Source organism: Scophthalmus maximus, chromosome 14, assembly GCF_022379125.1.
Source record: "Scophthalmus maximus strain ysfricsl-2021 chromosome 14, ASM2237912v1, whole genome shotgun sequence".
Taxonomy (NCBI): Eukaryota; Metazoa; Chordata; class Actinopteri; order Pleuronectiformes; family Scophthalmidae; genus Scophthalmus; species Scophthalmus maximus.
The window spans coordinates 4,713,741-4,728,217 of NC_061528.1; the positions used below are offsets into that span (position 1 = coordinate 4,713,741).

Sequence of the window (14,477 nt, forward strand, 5' to 3'; positions counted from 1 at the left end):
GAGAGCGCCCAACACAATAACACAGATACATTTTCCTTTCTTTTTTTTTTGTCGAGGCCATCCAGAGAGGCACAAAGGCCACATGTTCCACCTCTGAGGACTTTCTTCAACACACTCTCGAGACTGGACAATTGGAAAATGGAACAAACACTGAGAGGATTTTAAAAAAACCTTTTATCAGCCACTTCACAGATGAGGCCCAAAGGAGATGTTTAATTAACTTTTTAAAAGCTTTTCTGGTAATGGTGGTATCATTCCCCCCGAAAAAATATCTTGAAACAGTGAAAACAATCTCGGCACAATGCGTAGCAGAGTTTGGAAACTGAATGTAATTTTGCCATGAACAAACCAAAGAAAATTGCCAAAAATTCAAATATTGTTTGATATATTGTCAATATTGACATATTGTTATGTACTTTATTGCGTTTATCGTTTGTACTGTAACTGTAGTAAGAATTTCCCTCGCCACAAATAACGTTTTACCTGATCTCATCTTGTAAATAGATACAAGAAAACAATATTTGATCAATACAGCAAGGAGGAAACCTAACTATATATTCTTTTGCAATTTAGTTACAGTGTATTGTTGTACAGTATGTTGTTTTATGACCTGCAGTTCTCTTTTGTATTGTTGTATGTTTTTGTATATGACCTGCATTTTTGTATTCAGTATATATACATATATTGGTTTTTTTCTGTTATAATATGATATTGTAAAGTTGAGGCAGGACTATGCTTCTCGAACGCATCTTGTTTTGTTCTTCGATGGAATCTGACTGATTTATCTGTTTGTTTTATCTTTATGTTTTTATCTTTTTTTTTGTTGTTGTTGATGGTTCGAGGTAAAATAAAAATCTAATCTTATCAAATTATCTCGTGTGACATTAAATTGTGATGATTTAAATGATCAGTTTTTGTTGTTGATTAAACTTTATGTTGTTGAATAACATCACATGACACATGGAGATATGTCTGTTATTCAGCCTACACTTACTGATATAAATGGGTCTATAATACTAAAAGACAAATTTGGCTCGCGACCCTCCATACGTATCACTACGTATAGTGTTTTTATTATTTGCAGTCTTTACTTCTTGCCTTCTTGCTGAAAATAATGAATTAAATTCTTTGTAATATTTCAACAGTGTCCCCAGAACTTCATAAACATCTTTTAATAACCCTCAACAGTCTTTCACCATATTTCCCTCCCTGTCAGCGATTGACAGCAGCACACTTTTTTTTTTTGTTGTCCACACAAATTTGGTTCCTGGTCATATACTGTGGAAACAAACTGCCAGCTGGTCTGAGTGCGGCTCAGTCTAGTCTCTGTCTCTCTTAAAAAAAAAAGAAAAAGAAACAAGCATCTGGAGGCCCGGGATGTGTGAATACGAGTGTGAATATATTCATCCCCATGCTGCTTTGTTAAGTCTCTGGGCGTAAAGCCGTTGTACCCCCCGTGCCCTCCCGGGTGACCCCCGAGGATCAGAGACCAGGTTGTCGAAACATTTGTAACATTTGGCCAAAGCAAATCTCAGGCTGCCTGTTGAATTGAAGCCCGGACCAAAGAAGGGAAAGAGAAAAAAAAGAAATCCCCCTGGAACCCTCAAAATACACCCTACGCTGGACCAGTACCCCCCCCCCCCCCCCCCCCCCCCCCCCCCCCCCCCCCCCATCTCGTTCCTTATCCCTCACACACACACACACACACACACATAGACACTCACACACCGAGCACGGAGGCTCAACCCCTCACAACCTCCAGCAAATCCCCTTTATCTTTTCCCAGCCAGATGGGGCTGCTGGAATAATAGCCAAAGCCCAATGAGTTCCATTCAATTTGTCGTGCCGTCTAAAGGAGCTTGTAAGCTTCCCATTTGCAGTTATGTTATAGTAACCATGGGAGGCTCGGCAGTGTTAGGACTTAATTACCTCCTAATAGCTGTTGTAGAGATAAAGCCCCCCGGCCAACACAACCCAACACTGTCCAGCCCCGGAGGCTCGGAGGCCCGAAGACTCTCACTGCCGCCACGGATCCACGTTGGTGGATCATATGCACTTATCATGACTTGACCATACACCAGTGACCCCCTCACCCCACACGCACCTGTACAGATCTAGACAGTCAGTTCACCAGAGGAGTCTCACCAGAGGAGCTCACATCCGCTAGATTTGTATCCTTTGATACTATCTGAAGCTTAAACTGCATTTTTAGATACATTTTTTTCGGCCTTTTGCATTCAAATCTGGTTCTTCTCCGTACAACTTTCTTGTGTGTCTGTCGGTCGGTCCAGACTGAAACATCTCCGCCAATGAATTTCCTGTGAAACGTGGCGCAGACGTTCACCGCCCCAACGATCTGTCGGGTACTTTTGAATTTTCAGACCAAATACGTGCAGAACAAATGACATTCCCATCGTTGTCATCTTTACTTTGACATTTAGAAGCAATTTGTTAGCGTGCTAACACTCTACCATGTAGTGTACCTGCTAACATCAGCACGTTAGCGTTTGTAATTGGGTATGTGAGCACGCTGACATTGGTTATTGTGTTCGACAGTATTATAAAATTGAATTAAATTGCACTGATACTGTCCAAAGGGACCTACAATCATCGAGGCAGGCAGCCTTGCCTAAGGGCCCACACTGGGATGACCAGGAATCAAACCTTGACCCTACTGAACCAAAGTCATTGGTGTAACCCGCTAAGCCATAGCAGCTCACATAATTTTTGAATATGGACTCAAACAGCTGGAAGAGAGTCGGCCACAGTTCTTTGTGAATGAGGATACATAGATACTAATACTTGATCTTCGTCAAATCATGTCACGTCTTTTATGATGCTATTTAAACATTTTTTTACTTTGCTCTGCAACGGTACAATGTCATTGTGCCCTGTCTTGTTTTTGAACTTGAAACTCGATGCACATGAATTAGCTGAGCTTGTGGACTTAAAAAAAATCTTCCAGTCTCCTACTAGAATCCATATCTCCAAGGAAACACACAACAATCTGTATCTCCATCAAATTATGCGCCTTTGCATTGGCATGATATGCCTTCCTTATTGTGCTTTCTCTTCTTAGGATCGTAAACAACATTCAGAACTGCAGCTGTGACGACCTGAATGAGACTCGGGATGATATTTTACAGAACTCCTCCCCACTTGCCGTATAGCGGTTCTTATAACTTTGCCATCACATTTACAGTAAACCACTTGTAAACGTGATGGGAATCTCACTGGGAGGCAAAGTGACACACAGTAACAGCGGCGGTGGCAGCCAACATCTCACGTTCCTCACCACAGATTCCAACAAAAGCGAGAATTTTGCTTCATTTCTTTCCAAGATTTGGCAGAGAAAGGGAATGGAGGGGGAGAGAGAGCCAGGACGTCATTCATGTCTTTCACTTCATTTGGCCGAGGCCCGGTCAGCTCCCCAGACAGAGGGAGAGAAAACTTCTCTTGTGTTTTTCCACACTCCTCTCCTTTTTTTTTTGTTCCCTTTCTTTTTTTTTATTTTGGAGGCAGATTAGCAGGATTAAGTATGGCTCACATATGCTCCTCCTCACTATTGGTATTCACCACGACACCGGGCCGACCGCCACCCAGACCGATGGACAGAGAGAGAGAGAGAGAGAGGTGGCGTGAGAGAAGAAAATAGAAACGTTGAAAATAAATAAATAAATAAAAACTGTCCTTATACTTTGTGGTTTAATGTTTTGGGGGTTTCCCCAACAGTTTTGGTTCAAGTCCCTTGAGTTCCTCTCGAATGACACTTCATCGCTTCAGCAAACAATGTAGTTCAAAGTGAAAAGACTCTTCTCTTGTTTTTTATATAACGGTACAAAGGGAGGGCCCAGATCTAAACCTCATCTAACACCCTGAGGGACAACTGGTGCACTGACCGTCTTTGGGCCGGTGCCTGCAGTCTGGGTCAACATCTTGTGGAGAGCCTGAAACTAAAAGAGTGGAGATTATTATGAAGCGACAGACTTGTTTTTTTTCTATTTGATTGAGAAAAATAATGAGTGACAGATAGTGTCAGGCCGCAGGACACAGATCACACGGTGAGTTGGCATATGTAACTGGAAACATTTCTGCATTTTTCAAAATTCCTTATTGTGTGACAACAGCAGTCCTAAACACCTACTGGATGAAGAGATGACATGCTCCTTTATTTTTATTTTTAGCCAACTAGTGGTCGTGGCATATGAAACAGTGAGAGAACAAGCGGGAGAGAACAAATCAGTTCATCTCATTTGGGTTCTAGATTGTAATCAGTGGTAAACTGTTGCTTTGACTTCTGGATTTGAAGTATTAAAGTTTTTTCTTAATTTGAGGATATTTGCTCTTCGATTTTATTTCTCTCTTTGGTGCCCCCCCCCTCAAAAACAATTGTTATTGCTATGTGTAAAAGTAGATTCGCATAAATGATGTTCAACTCGACTATATTCATTTGATAGATTTATACTAAAAGTTAAAGAGTCATAGAGAGTTAAAATTAGTTTTGAGCTGCTTATAAACTGAATAACAGCATTACTGTCTTGTGACAAAAAATTATTATAGTGGCATAAAAATATGGAGAAAGTCTACTATTCTGTGGAGGAGGCTAATATTTCTGCAACAATGCAGTGATTCTTGTGATATATATATATATATATACATTCTGTGGAGGTAAAGTCTGTATGTTGTCTGTGTCTCTGAGTTCAGAGATATAGTGACACTGTGTGAATGTCTAATGAAGCAAATTTTGTCACGGATACAAATCTCCACTTTAAACCGCCTCATTACCATAATCTTATTTAAATATAGAGTAAACACGTGAACGTAACGGACGAAGAAAACAAGCGAATATATTTTAGTGTGTGTGTGTGTGTGTTCCACGAACTTGATAATGTGCCACCTGACGGACGATGACGGCAACTGAATTTTCATCGTTTCTGATTGGCTGCCCCAGGTGACCGTTTAAAACGACCCACCTCTCTCTCTCTCTCTCTCTCTCTCTCTCTCTCACACACACACACACACACACACGCCACAATAGTTCGCAAAGTCTAAAATTAGGACTCAAAAGTGTGGAACTGAAAAAAATAATCATAATATTATTGTAAGAAAAAAATCACCACATTTTACATTTCAATTCCCCACGTTTCCCCTTTTGTCACTGTTATTAATTAATCTTCTTTTGTCCCGGTACGTTTTTTCTCTTTCTTAATAAATTATTTAAATATAAATAAATAAATTCTGAATTTAAAACAAAAATCCAGATCATCAAATAAATCAGAAACATTACTTCAAGAATGTCAGAAGGATAGAACTCATTAAAAAGATCAGAGTTTCTATCAGAAATATTAAAAAAACAATATTTCCATCCACATGACGACCTGATGCCTCCCGTCGTGTGGAAACGGATAAAAGCAACAACCTGTTGAGGGCAATTAGCGCCGATCGCGTCGTCGTGTTCCCGCACAAAGCCGCAGTCAACGTCTGTTAGCGTCAGTTGGAGCCCGGGGCCCGTCTGTCAGTCAGTCAGTCAGTCAGTGTGTGTGTCCGTCAGTCAGTCAGTCAGTCAGTGTGTGTGTGTCCGTCTGTCAGTCAGTCAGTCAGTCAGTCAGTGTGTCCGTCAGTCAGTCCGTCAGTCAGTCAGTGTGTGTGTCAGTCAGTCAGTCAGTCAGTGTGTCCGTCAGTCAGTCAGTCAGTCAGTCAGTAGTCAGTCAGTCAGTCAGTCAGTCAGTCTGTCAGTCAGTCAGTCAGTCAGTGTGTCCGTCAGTCAGTCAGTCAGTCAGTGTGTCCGTCAGTCAGTCAGTCAGTCAGTCAGTGTGTGTGCCCGTCAGTCAGTCAGTCAGTGTGTGTGTGTGTCAGTCAGTCTGTCAGTCAGTCAGTCAGTGTGTGTGTCAGTCAGTCAGTCAGTCAGTCAGTCAGTCAGTCTGTCAGTGTGTCCGTCAGTCAGTGTGTCCGTCAGTCAGTCAGTCAGTCAGTCTGTCAGTCAGTCAGTCTGTCAGTCAGTCAGTCTGTCAGTCAGTCAGTCAGTGTGTGTGTCAGTCAGTCAGTCAGTCAGTCTGTCTGTCTGTCAGTCAGTGTGTCCGTCAGTCAGTCAGTCAGTCAGTCTGTCAGTGTGTCCGTCAGTCAGTGTGTCCGTCAGTCAGTCAGTCAGTCAGTCTGTCAGTCAGTCAGTCTGTCAGTCAGGGGCCCTCGATCTGCAGCAGCTCGGGCCACACATGCGACCGCTTCGCAGGACTAATTGAAATGTTACACGATCATAACCGTTAAAAACAATTTCTGCACACTTCATTAATCAACGTTAAAGATGCTCCGCCAACGGCAGCTGCTGCTCGACAGCGGGTGGAAACGGACAAACACAGGCGGGAAACATATTGTGTCGCTTATTGGGGCTTCGACCCGTTATTAGTGTTCGTGAGGGGATTTATTTTAACTAAAAGAAGGAAGCAGATGAGATGAGGATTTAAAAAATAAATCGAAAGAAAGACGCCAATATTGTTTAAATCAACAACAAAAGGTGGTAGGGAAATTGAATTTAAATATGTTTAAATGTTTCTTTAAAAAAATGTATAATCTCGATTTGGCAGGAAACGAATGAATCATAATTCATGTAAAAATCGTTAAAATTAGGTGTGGATTTATTGTAATCCCTCTTCCGGAATTATAACAACAGAGACGTTTGTACGATTAAATTCTGGGGCCAAAACGCGTCACACTGTAATAAAAATCTCCTCCAACACGCGGGGCGAACATTTCCACAAGACGGAGCCATATGTGGGAGGGACTGTGTCTGATTTCACTTTAATAGTGATGCGGTGTGTTGGTAATTACATCAGGCTGGAGGACCGTCCGTCACCTCCCCTCCTCTCCATCCTCGCCCCCCGCCTCCCTCCTCCTCCCTCCCTGCACGGTGCTGATTGGTCGCCGCAGCCGGGACAGACCCCGCGTTGTCCCGGTGACCCGGCCTCTGTGCGCCCGCAAGCTCCGCTATAAAAGCCCGCGGCCGGACGCGGACGTGCCAAATGGGCTGTCACACGCGGTGCCTGGGAGCTATCCGCGGATTGGACGTTTGGAAGATTTGCACACCGTCGCGTCTGGAAACTCTCTCGGTAAGTGTTGTTGTTGTTGTTGTTGTTGTTGTATGGTTATTAGGGACGTTTTACAGTTTAGTCACTGTGTGTTGAGCCAGAGGCAGAGAGGAGACGTGAGCTGAGCACTCAATTGAAAGAGATGTAGGTTCGTGAGTCTCGTTGAAATATGAAGTTTGATTAAATTGCAGCTGGCATCATTCTATAATCACCAATCGTTGCAAGTCCAGAGTTGTGGATCCGCCACATGACAGTGTTCCGTTCCTCTCCAGAACCTCGTGCCGGACCAGAAGCATGGACTCTGATACGAGCCGCGTGTCGAGCAGACCCTCCTCGCCCGAGGTGGACGACATCTTCCTGGCCACCCTGAAGAAGTCCGTGCACGGCTTCTCCGGCGCCGTGTCGTCCACGCAGGGCGACCTGCCGTCGGACATCGCGTGCCTGCGCGGCCTCAGCGACGAGGAGGCGCTGCTGCGGCTCTCCAAGAAGGACCGCAAGCTGCTGTCGGAGAACGAGCTGCAGACGATCCGCCTGAAGATCAACAGCCGCGAGCGCAAGAGGATGCACGACCTCAACGTGGCCATGGACGGCCTGCGGGAGGTCATGCCCTACGCGCACGGGCCGTCGGTGCGCAAGCTCTCCAAGATCGCCACGCTGCTGCTGGCGAGAAACTACATCCTGATGCTGAGCAACTCGCTGGAGGAGATGAAGCGGCTGGTGAGCGAGATCTACGGCGGCGGCGGCGGCGGCGCGCACCACGGCGGCTTCCACCCGTCGGCCTGCGGGACTATGGCGCACGCGGGGCCCGTGCCGGCGCACCCGGTGGCTTCGCACGCCGCGCACCCGGCGGTGCACCACCCGCTCCTGCCGCCGGTCTCCGCCGCCTCGCTGGCCGCGCCCGGCATCTCCGCCGTCACCTCGGTCAGACCCCACCACGGACTCCTCAAGGCCCCCACCGCCGGCGCGGGCCCGCTGGGCAGCAGCTTCCAGCACTGGGGCGTGGGCACCGGGATGCCCTGTCCGTGCAGCATGTGCCAAGTCCCGCCTCCGCATGTGTCCAGCATGAGCGCGGTGGCCATGCCGCGGCTGGCCAGCGACTCCAAGTGACTCCGAACCACACGTGGAAACGAACTGGTTGCTACAGACTCATGACGCTTTTTACATTTTTATTTTTATTTTATTTATCTTTGATGCTGAATCCGTTGCGTCGACGGAGCCAGAAAAAGACAAATGCATTGATTTTTTTTTTTTTTCCTTCACTGGAACTTTGTGGTTTGGCGACTAACTTTAAGTGTTTTATGGTAAATTAACCTCAGTTGTAACCGGTGTCTTTTCCTTCTAAAGCACAACGAATATGATCTGAATTCTGGAAATATTTGATGGCCCCAGGCTTCTGTTTGATCAGATGCTCTGATCAGTGAGGCATCATTGGCAAAGACCCCCAACTTGAATCGAACCACAACTATAGTGTAAATATGTAGATGGATTAATCAGTTTAAATAGTCGGAGATATTATATATTAGAGTCTTGTAATTTGGGGAGACCCCCCCCCCCCCCCCCCCCCTTCACATGTTGCACCTGCTTTATTCTATCCCCTTCTAATTCTATATGCTTCTCTCCCCTTACTTTCTGCCCAGTGGGCTTCTCCTTCACTGCCCCCCCCCCCCCCCACACACACGATGACCACTACTTCTTTATTTTTTTAATAAAAAAAAAAGACAAGAAAATGATATTTATTTACTTATTTCTAAGGGGATGGATTTCAGATGGATCTCTGGTTATGTTGGGATTTTTGAAATGTAAAATAAAGACGATTAATTGAAAAAGGGAAAAACAAGTCTTTGGTGATGTCTTTTCTTTAAAAAATATATGTATTTTTACTTCATATGACACAAGTTGACATGAGATTTCAAAAGCAGCACTTTTGTCAACAGGCTTTCGGCCGGAACACCAACATTATTACAGGTGACATCAAACAAAACACCTCAACATATTTTATACAAACTAAAAAAAAACACAGCAGGTCTTTTTTATCACAGTGATAATTAAACTAATTTATTGAAACTAAATTCAATGAACATTAACTTTTATATTGATTGTAATTTTGACAGAACCGGACCAATACTTTGATAGATGGGAACTGTCCAAAATGTTTTATCTTTTTTTTTTTTTTTTACTTTTAAATGAACCTAATGGCCTTCATCAAGTTTTGCTTATATCTTCATAAAGTATTTAAAAAAATGCATTGATTTCATGAATATGAAATCTATCTGAGAATTTTGTGTTTTTCAGAAAATCCCATGAACAACGTCTGCAGTGTAAAATCATGGATAAAATAAAAACAACAAGGCTTTTGGTTCTTATGACAATCTTAATGTTTTTTTTTAAATAACTTTAACTCGTAGACTATGATTATTAGATCTATCCATGTAGGGTTTATAATAATGATACTATTAATATACTAATAAACTAAAAAAAACTATAATATACAGAACTAATTATGCCAATCAGAGAGTTTTCTGTAGTAAAACATTTTTTAATTAACGGATCTGAGATTTAATGAATGAAATGAACATGTTTTATATGGTATTGATATTTTAAGATTGCTGTCGTTTTCCTCCTCAGCTAAAAAACTAAATTGGTCACAGCTCGTGTTTCCTGCTGGACGAGATTCAGATCACAGCACAGAAAGTGTTTGTGATCCTTCACATTCGACCCAAGGTGATTTGGACATTAACCTCTTTTCATGCACAAACCTGACAATGTCACCAAGGAGCGATGAATCTGTGGACACCTGCACGTCCGACTGCACATTCATCCTGCAGAATAAAAGACAGATATATAAGAGATTGTGAATACCTTTCTATTTACTGACTTTTATAAGAAGAGGGCATCCACGAAAAACTATATCCTGAATCTCTCTTTACAGCCTCGAATAAAAAAAAAAAGTTCTGCTTGCAGAAAGAAGCCAGAGACGAGTAAAGGCTGGTAACACTTTAGGAAAAGGCAGCAGCTGCACAGCAGATTGTGCACGCTGTTGCAATGTTTTCCGAAGGCTTTTTTGAAGCTGCAACGATATGAACTGAATCGCTGAATATTCATGCACGCATTTGTTTATTCGTCTCATTACTGGAATTGAATTATTCAAAGTCCTTCAGCGGTTTTTGTAGGACGTTTCAAAGAGGAAGAGGTCAGTCGGTGCAACACGACAGATATAGAATCTGTTTGCAGGTGAGCAACGAGACAAGGTCTTTAAAAGGGCCTGAGGAAACAAGTATAATATATTAGAAGAAAAGAAAACCCTTATACTCATAATACTATATTTAATTTTGCTTTGTGCAACTACAGTTATGCATCCCACGTTCATAAAAGCATTCAGCATTAAGTTCAACATCAAATTATATATTTACTATGTCTGACTTCTGCAGAATCAATTGGATCAATATTTAGGATCAAATCACAGCCGACCAATTAAAAAAAGGAAATGTTCCCTGAAAAGCTTTTGCTTATATGACCTTAGCTACTCACTGTACAGACGCTTTGATGGAACATAAGGCAATGCTGTTGCAATAAACATTCACTTTTAATCAACTTGAAATCTTTTATTTTATTTAGATTTTGGAAGGTTTGTTTTTGCGAACTGTAAGTCTGATTCATTTCTACCAGAGGCGTTGGAAGCTAATTTGGGAAAGCAAGGAATAGAAATTCATGAATGAAGAATAGCAGATACAACACTAACAGGTGAAGAACTCCCCTTCATAACCCGGTGACGCCTGAAACAGACTGAACATCACAGATTGATGATATCATACAGAATGAGAATGAACACAAAGCAATCAAAAATTCACAAAAATAATTGAGTACGTGTGATAGTTAAGATCAACTGTGTGCTCCATTTACAGCCTACCGTCACCTTCACCTCTGATTCTACAACCGCAGATTTAACACAACATTTTGAGCGGGGGCATAAAGGAATAAATCGTAGGATTATTTGTCTCAGAACATCTGTTTTTACTACAGGTATCTTTACCCCAGAGTCAACCAAGCACCATTTGTCAGTGCAAAATGTAGTTAACACAGGTTACTGAGTATCGTATTGCAAAAATAATTAGACCTCCCTCTCCCCTGTGATGTCCTCTCTTTTTTTTTTCTTCAATTTTCAACAATGATCTCTTCTTCTCTCCTTCTTTTTCCGATGTGCACAAGCAGCAAATTCCACAGCTTCAAACGCTCAAGATTTCAAATGTCTGCCAATGAGGGCAAATTAAAAGAAAAACAAATACCATCTTAATAAGGTGTTAACTCAAAGCAGCCTCAATGCTCCCTCTCTTAAATTATCTACATCTCTGAACTCCACTTGAAAGATGATCCCAATTCTTTTAAAATATATTGGTCAGGTCTACAGGGAAACAAACTTTAAAGGCTGTAATTGCATTAAGGCCAATGCATACGTGCATATGAAGATTTCGTCTTCTTAAATTAGGGGCAAGCCTATACAGCGAAATCTGACACTCATGAGAAAGTTTTTTTCTACAATGCACCCGGATAAACATGGTGCTAAAGTTAAAAGAGAAACTGTGTGACTAGCATCTTTTCAGCTTTGCTTGGAAGATCTGGTCAATAGCAGCTGGGCCTCGCATCCCTGCGACTGGATTTGAATAAACAGCTCCTTATCCACTGTTGGTGGCAGGCTGACTTATCCATTGATGCTGAGAGCCCGAGGTTGGTCCTGTGACAGTTTAAATATTCATAACTTTGGACAGAAGGGGAGCATCAGTCTTACACTGTGGTAACTGGATTTAAACCTTCCCCGAAAACATCGCACAGATGTACAGCCCTTTCAGCTCCGCACGCATCATGTTGTGTTAGCTGAAAGGATTAAAGATCGGTGGGATGCATCAAAGGTAGCAGAATAACAGAATAACAGAGAGAGAGAGAAACATAGTCAATGATGGCGCAAAGGGGGAATAAGCGAGAGGAGATAAACAAACAGAGAAGCTGTAAGAGACAAAGGCGGGATTTAACACTTACAAGGGAATAGATGGAGCTCTAAGGTGAATATGAGACCTTGGAGGTCACTCTTTCCCATGGGACCGGTGTTTATTTCAACACAGCTCATCTGCTCACTATTTGCCAGTGTTAAACACTGTGATGTACACTGACACACAAAAACACCGACTGTATTGAATAGATCTGCAACAAGTGGTGGCCTAGCTAAGAATTAAGCTACTTTTTTCCCCAGTTCCTCGGAACAATTTGATGATGCCTACTTTTAGTTGCCGTGTGCCAATTAGAAGACACAGTTAGGCCACAACCACAAATGCTTCCCTGGAGTTATGGTAATGGTCAGCACTGTAATCACAACTTCTAGATTGAAATCAAGGGTTTTACAGGTTATTTTTTAAGTGTTACAAATTTGTGAGCAGCATTATTCTGGATTAGTTTTCTTTCACATACAGTATGACGAATCCAGCAGGAGAATGTCCAATTCATACCAATGGGAAAATGTCAGGAACATTCTGTGGCATCTGAGTACAGCATGCAGGAGGCAGGACATGACAATAAATCCTGTCTGGAAAGCTGTTTTTTTTGTTTACAGTCATCAACACGCCAAATCACTTGCTGTGAGATTTTCATGCTGTAGGGGGCTGGCATAAAATGTTTGGGGGAAATGTTCGGAGCAACCTTTGCATTCAGCCCCTCTCTAAAGGTTCAGGATAATGTCTGGACTTGAGGGCGTATCTCAAAGCAGCTCAGGTGATAAAAGCACCAGGATGGGCCTCTCTAAAGTGGACAGGACTCTAGTGAATCTGAACAGAAGGACTCAGAACAGGCATACCCAGGTTCTTTGCTCACCGGGTTGACACATTCACAGTTTAGTTAATGTCAATAGTTGTCTCATTGTGGGAACCTTTTCCCTGAAGAGGCAGAGAGGTTCAGTTTTGTCCAGATTGAGCTTTAGGTAGTGAGATATTTGCCAGAATAGCCTTCACCTGATAGGAATAGCTGGGTGTCGTCTGCATAGCGGATGACGTGTTTGCCAAAACCAGCGTGAGCTGTTTCATGTCCCAGTCCCGATCTCAGATCCACTTGAATTGATGAAATAATTCAGCAACAATGAGCTTCAAAAAGGCAGGATGGTCTGAATGATGGTCCAACCTGCCAATAGTCTGAAGGGGTATGAATGTACACCTCTGCCAACGGATTGGCTTGACTTGTAGAGACACAATTGAACATGACAATATGAATAAGGCTATCCCTGCCCACCCTGCCATAACTTTTGCCTGCACCAGGAATAAGATCTGAGTCTGATATGGGTCAGATTCAAGTCTTACAAGATCCAGAATTGATGAAGGGATAGTAACGGGAAGCAAAATGTTTGTTTATGCAATTTTGGCCAAGCTAAAGACATACACCCCCAGGGTGTCTTAGGAACTCCTGAATTTAATCAAGGTCTCTTCTGATTCAGAGTCTCTTGGTTTTCTTTTAACAAGGAAGAGGTGTGGATGACGAATGTGAAGCTACTCGTGGGCAAATATCAGAGAAACTGAAACTCTTGCATTTACATAATTATTAGGAGATTTATGCAAACTAAAGTTAAATACTTAAAACATCACTGAGTGGTGTGCGTGCGCGTGTCTAACAATCTATGAAGAGCAGCAGATGAACTACCCGATCGGGTGGATCAATGTGTTTGGTAAAAGCCCAGAGGGACAAAGACAGAGGGGAGTGAGAGAGAGAGTAAAGGAAAGCGAAAGAAACAAAGCGAGAGAGCAGAAGATCCATTGAGTGTGTTTTTTGTGGCTGAAGAATTGTCCCCAGTGGCTTTGAAAAGAGGGATAATCCTGTCAAGTAAGCAGACCTTTGGATATTCATGACTGGCCGAGCGGCTCCGCGGACTGAAGGAGGACACAGTCAGGATGGGATTAAACATCAAAGTGAATCAGAGGAGCGCAGGACTGGGACGTGAATCAACCAAGAAGAAACACAGGGGTGTCAGAGGGGTGTGCTTCGGGGACCAGTTGTCTGGTGGGTGGACAGCACTTTGAATGACTCCGGCATGAGGGCCTCCTAAATACCATTCAGGAGAGAGATATGGTGTGAGTGCACCTGCCCGCCAAATCTGACAAACATATCCATACATAAACAGCCAATTTTGGCAAGAAAATAAATTCTCACCATTGTCACCCTCGAGTCTGATGAGCTGCTGAATCTTAATGCTATCAACATCTTAACGATCGCTCATGCAATCATCTTTTTTCATGACATCTGTTTGTCCTGTTCCAATGTGGTTTTACCCCAGTGCACAAAGCCAGATCCATGAAGCAAAGGTTTTCCTAGTTTGACATTGAAGAACTCGACTGCTTTGCCCCGACCAATGATCCGAACCTCATG

The 14,477-nt window shown here is 42.9% G+C and overlaps 1 protein-coding gene and 1 long non-coding RNA gene across 5 annotated transcripts in view; one reads left to right on the plus strand and one right to left on the minus strand.

Annotated features, from left to right (window-relative positions):
* The window catches only part of LOC118320575, a 58,138-nt gene that overhangs the window by 14,218 nt on the left and 29,443 nt on the right, over positions 1-14,477 (minus strand). For 2 of the 4 annotated variants that reach the window (XR_007032088.1, XR_007032091.1), the window contains exons 11-12: positions 9,839-9,901; positions 3,900-3,953 (exon numbers count right to left, since the gene is read on the minus strand). This is a non-coding gene — a long non-coding RNA (uncharacterized LOC118320575). Of the gene's footprint in view, positions 1-3,899; positions 3,954-9,838; positions 9,902-13,944; positions 14,154-14,477 lie in introns of all 4 variants that reach the window. The other 2 variants (XR_007032089.1, XR_007032092.1) reach the window with 2 other exon arrangements.
* Positions 6,980-9,445, plus strand: olig2 (oligodendrocyte lineage transcription factor 2). The gene is made up of 2 exons (XM_035651503.2): positions 6,980-7,103; positions 7,355-9,445. Exon 2 carries the CDS (start codon positions 7,377-7,379, stop codon positions 8,187-8,189), a length of 813 nt encoding a protein of 270 aa, XP_035507396.1. The 5' UTR covers positions 6,980-7,103; positions 7,355-7,376; the 3' UTR covers positions 8,190-9,445.

Coding starts and splice junctions, on each gene's coding strand:
- olig2 (XM_035651503.2), top strand. CDS start 7,377: ATGGACTCTGATACGAGCCGCGTGTCGAGCAGACCCTCCTCGCCCGAG.